Source organism: Trachurus japonicus, chromosome 10 (assembly GCF_045865225.1).
Source record: "Trachurus japonicus isolate A0001 chromosome 10, Traja_1.0".
Taxonomy (NCBI): domain Eukaryota; kingdom Metazoa; phylum Chordata; class Actinopteri; order Carangiformes; family Carangidae; genus Trachurus; species Trachurus japonicus.
The window spans coordinates 21,891,046-21,897,122 of NC_140916.1; the positions used below are offsets into that span (position 1 = coordinate 21,891,046).

Below are 6,077 nucleotides of genomic sequence, written 5' to 3' on the forward strand. Positions count from 1 at the left end.
ACTTGCTGTACGATCTTGGCACTTGCTTCATCAGATCTGTTTTTCTATCGTGTTGGGTAAGCCAAATGAAATGCTGCTCGTGTCTAAGAAATATATGGAGTCATTCATTGATTTAAAATGTTGGTTTTATCTTAGGTATGATTTGTTGTTTGAAAGCATGTACAAAACATTAGAAAAGATGTGGATGTTGAGTGTTTCATGTCGTCTTGTGTCTATTTATTGTTACGCTTTTTCCTGTGTATTGAGTTTACTGATTCATAACTGCTGCAGGCAGTGTCTTGTTTATTTTGCTCCATCAAGTGACACTTAACCTATTGAAGCCATGTGCTTTTATCAAATAGTAGGATATTTATAAAAATGAGAAGATGACAAATTATACCCATTTTGCAAACAGGAAATCGGAGTTCAGCATTGCTAGAGCACATACAGTACCTATGATCTATCTTTGGAGTATGTGATTGTGGCGCATCCTCTTTTTTAAATGCCTCCAAACCACCAACAACCATACTGACACAGTTTCATTTGCTGTTCTGTCTGTTAACAAATATAAATTCTTTATTGATCCATCAGTTGTTGTAACATGCAAAATAAAATGCTCCATGTTGAACTCTTTACATGGGTTGTATGCATTCTTTCCATAGCATGAGTATTCACAGAAAAAAGCATTACTACAATCAGATAAATCATTTTGTATAATTCTAGGAACTACGGAGATGATGTTACAGTATTTTTGGCACAACAAGGAGAACATGAAATGCATTTAAATAAACGACAAAATAGACTCAAAACAGATCACCCATCATGTTCCTCACGTTGTTCTCTGTTTAGTCGGTGCCGAAGTACCTCTGTCCAAAATGTGTGGGAGCCACTGGGTGAACCTCTGTGGTCAAGATGGTGATATCTGGAAACTCCTGGATTATAGATTTGGCTCCTAGAAGAAAAGTAAAATGTATACCTGTAAGGGGTGGACTTTTATAGGTGGTCTGATGTTTCACTTCCGCCAGAAGAAGACAAGATTATATTGTTGATGGCCAGGTTGTCACGAAGTGAGGTACAGTATGGAAATAATCAACCTCAGGTGATGAATCCTATTTACCGTTCCTTCAACTTCTCTATTGACAGGCTTCTTCTAAACCCAGTGACCATATATACTGTATTCCTGTCCACCTGAACTGCACTGAATCCTAACTGAGTCTTACAAAACAAGCTCAAACTTCATATTTACTCGAGGGTTAGTGTAAATACACCTAATGGAGGGTGTGCTTATTCCTTTGGCATTACATAACATTATCCTCTCAGCATGTTAACACTGCAGTGGCCACCAGGAGGCTTTAGATAAATGGAAGTATTAAAACATTTTGTTTGCCTTCAGGAAAGTCAATGGGGTTATTAAAATCAACAGATTTCATCCTCTTAGGAGAATTAAAGGGTTTAGAAAATTTTGTGCGAGCATGCCCTTCAGATTTCTATATTATGGTAAAGTGGATTTTTTTCACTCGGTGACAGCAGTCAATGGAAGGTCAAGGGCTTACATTTGAAATCCTTCTCTGGCAAACCAAAGATATCCACATTACGTGTCATGGAAATCTGTAAGTGAAGACAACTCCTGAGGTCCACAAAAAAATGATCCCCATAATTTCTAATACTTTATGTAAAGCCTTAAAAAAGACCTTCTTTACAGAAAAATTGATATTTACAAATACATTTTAAATCTTTTTATTAATTTAAAACCACTGTTGATTGATCAAACTGATGATCCTCAGCACAGTTCAACAGCATAATGGCTACAAGCAGAACACTGTATAAAGACAGTGATGCAACAAAGAGAGAGAAGTGGAGAGGAGACTGGGGGTAAACAAAAGTAAATTGGTAATGAGCTGCAGTTGCAGTGGTATACCGTGAGGCGTGGAGAAGAGGCTGAGGAGGATAATGTGTCTGGGCTGCACTCCGTGCTCTATCAGCACCCTCACCGCTTCAATCACCGTGTTGCCTGTACCTGCAGACACAGAAAATCCAGGGTTCAATTCACATGTTTCACTACTTGTACACAAATAAAAACAGGAAACTTTGCGCATCATGGGCTTACTGAATATGATTTACCGGTAATGCAAAACATTTTCAAATCAAAAGCATTACAATTGATCTATTTGCATAGCACTAGAGAAAGGTACTGATCTTTGTGCTGATTGATCAGCCCACGAGTTTTGCCATTTGGCAGGCTTTAATTTCTGACCCTGCTGACATACATCAATGTCACCCCATGTTCCATAATTCATATATTATATATATATATATATTACAAAATAAAACATACTTTCAACCCGGCTTAGTCAACATCATATTTTTTCAAAAACAGAGCAGAAAAATGCTGCTTTTTGGCACTGAGAAACCAGAGCTATTAAGATACTATTTTTGTTGGCTCTCATTATGCTATTCAGCAGCTTGGTGGCTATCTCCCAGGCAGTGTATAATTTTCACCATGAGAGCTATAATTATCAGAACAGTGTGAATGGGCCTGTATGATGTGGAAATGCAGACTTGGTGTGAAGGTCAACTCAAGGGAGATTTCTCAAAACGGATAAATACATGGAACTGTTTTTACATTTGCACAAATGGGGACATCTCTTGACATTTAAGAGCTTCTGAAGATGGTAAACTGGAGCCATCAACGGGATAAACCGTGCTCAGCCCTGTGTTACTTACTGAGGATGGGATACATGAGCAGCACTTTTCTTCTGTACACGTCTGGGGGGAACTTGGCGTAGTAGACCTTGGCTTTCTGTGTCTCCTCGTCGCTCTGGATGAGGATCTTACCGATGCGAATGGAGCGGCAGCAGTCCCTGAGACCCTGCTCCATGGCCTCACCTGTGGGGAGACAAAAAGACCCCCACTGGGTCAAAATGTTGTCCATCTCCAATAACCTAGCACCTGAATGTGTGTACGATGATGCCCTTTGTAGTGAGGCACATGGACGGTCATATCTAAACCAAAACTGTTGCAGTTTTTAATGGTTTGTGGCATACTGGTTGTTGTGATAAAAATATATCCTTCACTGAAAAAATTTTAAATTCTTGGTATATTATCTTGATCTGTCACAAATGCATTAGGTTCTTCCATGGCCCATGCTCCCTCGCTCCACCAAGACTTTGTGTAACCCTACTGACAGGTAAACAAACAGACACAGGTGGAAACATCTGCAGATTTTTTTTTTTTAAGTATATTTTTTGGGCTTTTACTGCCTTTAATTGATAGTGCAGTCGAGAGAGAGACAGAAAATGGGGAGGCAGAGAGTGGGGGAATGACACGCAGGAAAGGGCCGTCCGACGCGGGACTCGAACCGGGGCCGCCTGCACTGAGGACTGAGCTAAACGCCGCCCCGACATCTGCAGATTTAATGAATAACACACACTGCTAAAAATCTATTCAGTAAATTAAATCCAGAGCATAAACTCTTATGTCACTTACATTAAAAGGTGCAGATATTTCAACTTCCAATATAAACTGTGGATGTGTTGCCTTTAGTACTTCAGCTGCACTGTGTGTCGAACACAACAACATTTCATATTTCCAGACCTAGCATTACTGTCATAAAATAATGTTACATTTTTTCATAAGACTGTGATAACAGCCTAATTAAATCTGAAGGAGAGAGAGCGAGTCAGTCCCGCTGACTGCAGAGTCTTCAGAGAACATGCTCGGCACAGTACAGAACTGCATCTGACTCATAACTCATGTAACATTTTTCTGATATATTATTTAGTGCTCATATGATCAATCAATTTCGCTGAGGGAAAAGAACTGCTGCTGATAAAAAGTGTATAATCAAGTTCACACAATAGCCTGTCCTGATGACTGAGCACAGAACAGAGTGTGCAGCACGAGTGCACAGTTGGCACAAATCCTCTCATAATTTGCGTCCTTGGAGAAGAAAAAGACCTGTTGTCCTGACTGGTGGAAGAACTTACCACTCCTCATAATGCTGACTCCACAGTTTCCTCTTTCAAACTTAACACCTTCATACTTGTACCCTGCGGAAAGAAATAAAAAGGACGGTGTATTCACACATTTCTAGACAAAGTTATGGACCGGTCCACTCAGTCATAAACCACGATGCAGGTCAGATTGTAAAGAATTGATCTATTTATGTGATTGTAAATGGTTGACTCTGTTGTGCTTGGCCCAGGAGGATTGCACATGTCAGAGCAACTCAGATTATCAGATTTAAACCAGACGACTGACTTTGTAGATAGAGAGGTGTCCTCACCCGTTGGTGTGGTCACAGTGCACTCTGAGTAGGGGAGCTGGTTCAAGCCTTCTTCAACCACTAGTCTGATCTGTTGTTGGACAAAAAAAGTATTATATAGTTTATAAAATGTACACAAACACTTACTTTGTATTTAAGCCATGATCTTACCAGTCGGTCAGCACAAAACACAAAATCTCCTCTGCTTGTTGTCCTGAAAAGATAAACATTAACTCAATTAGATCAGTTGATGGTTTTGGTCGATACGCAGCACTGCTCCAAAACAGTGATCTTATCTTTTAGTTTTAAATCTTTACCGCACTGTGTGTAACTGAATGGGATCATCACTTTACATGAATGGGTAAGGTAACATGAAGCACACCATTTTTATTTAGTATGTACATATATCTCATCAGCTTGTTCCTGGTCTTCACTGAATGTAAGTAATGTCCACACAGAATAAAATTATGTAAAAACAACCATTTGCTATGTTTCTTTATGACGTAATCATTGCTTAGCACTGAAAGATTCCTCATGTCCTTCCTAAATTTCCCCAGAATTCACCTGGACATATTTTTAGCTGCTGTAAACTGTTTTTTTGTAAAGTCATTTAGCTACATCGGTGCTGATGGCTCATCTCAGATGAGTGTTGTTAATAATACCAGATCAGATATGAGACCCTGGGCTAAAAGAGTAATTTCTACACTGTATTTGTGATAGTTATATGGGATTTATAACTTAAATGTTGCCTTTTTTATATCATGATATAAGTAGGAATGAACATTTGCATATAATTTGCACTTGACAATATATTTATATTTTTTTTTACTGTGATTTTTGTCAGGTCTTCTACATCTAGCATTTCCCCTCACACTTGAAGAATATGATTTACAGGCAGGGACACTTCTGTAGCAACACAACGTTTCATTTCTGCTTTGTTGTGACACATTTCACCTTCAAAAACACAGCAGCCTGAATACTGCACTGCACTTATTTTTTAGCTCTAATGGGCACATAAGGGTTTTTTCTTGAGGCTGAACTGGAGATAATACATATTGAAAATCGCAACAACACTATGTAAAGGTTGCACAACAGCACAACAGCCACCAGATTTACTCCTGCGTGCTGTCGTGGTGGTGGTCTGCATGTGGAGATGTAGGGGTGGGGGACTCACTTGTCTCTGATTATAGTCTGTAATTCACGGATCTGGTCGTTGAGAGGAAGCAGTTTGAGCTGAGGGCCCAGGCTGTCCAGGCTGACTGGCTGCTCGGTGGTTGCATCACTTGGCTCAGGGCTGGTCAGCACTACAGGGACACTGCTGCTGCTGCTGCTGCTGCTGCTGTTGTTGTTGCTGTTGTTGTTTGCAAACCGCACTTGCTTCATCTGGTGCTCCTGTCCACCCACACCGTTCATGTGCTGATCGTGGCACAGCATCCTGACTACGAAATCGGGCAGGTTTTTTTTTCTTTTTTTTTCCTAATTAACTGTGCTAAGGGCAGATACAGTTTCTCGACCCACTTACGTACAGCACCAGTGCTTCAGCCGCCGCCGCCGCCGCCTGACAAAGACGAGCAGCCTGACAACGTGCTCCTCCTTTAGCCTCGACCCCTGTTTTCACATTGAGTTATCCGGCTCACGCAGGCACAGGGTGGACAGCCCCCACCAGGACCACTTTCGCAAACCTTCAGAGGCTCAGTCACGTCGTGTTAAAATCAAACTAAAGGGCCGATATGTCCTCTGGTGGCCCGTGAAGCTGCCGCTGCCGCTGCTCGCTCGCTGCTAGCTGTGGCACACACACTGACAGGCAGCAGCGTCGGTCTGCGACGGCCGGATG

The 6,077-nt window shown here is 41.0% G+C and overlaps 1 protein-coding gene across 1 annotated transcript; it reads right to left on the reverse strand.

Moving 5' to 3' along the window:
* Positions 1–313: 313 nt before the first annotated feature.
* On the reverse strand, positions 314–6,035 carry uprt (uracil phosphoribosyltransferase (FUR1) homolog (S. cerevisiae)). The gene is made up of 7 exons (XM_085790057.1): positions 5,418–6,035; positions 4,415–4,457; positions 4,265–4,334; positions 3,966–4,028; positions 2,704–2,865; positions 1,898–1,996; positions 314–931 (listed from the first exon to the last, which is right to left on the reverse strand). Exons 1-7 carry the CDS (start codon positions 5,675–5,677, stop codon positions 825–827), a joined length of 804 nt encoding a protein of 267 aa, XP_085646183.1. The 5' UTR covers positions 5,678–6,035; the 3' UTR covers positions 314–824.
* Between the last annotated feature and the right edge of the window lie 42 nt (positions 6,036–6,077).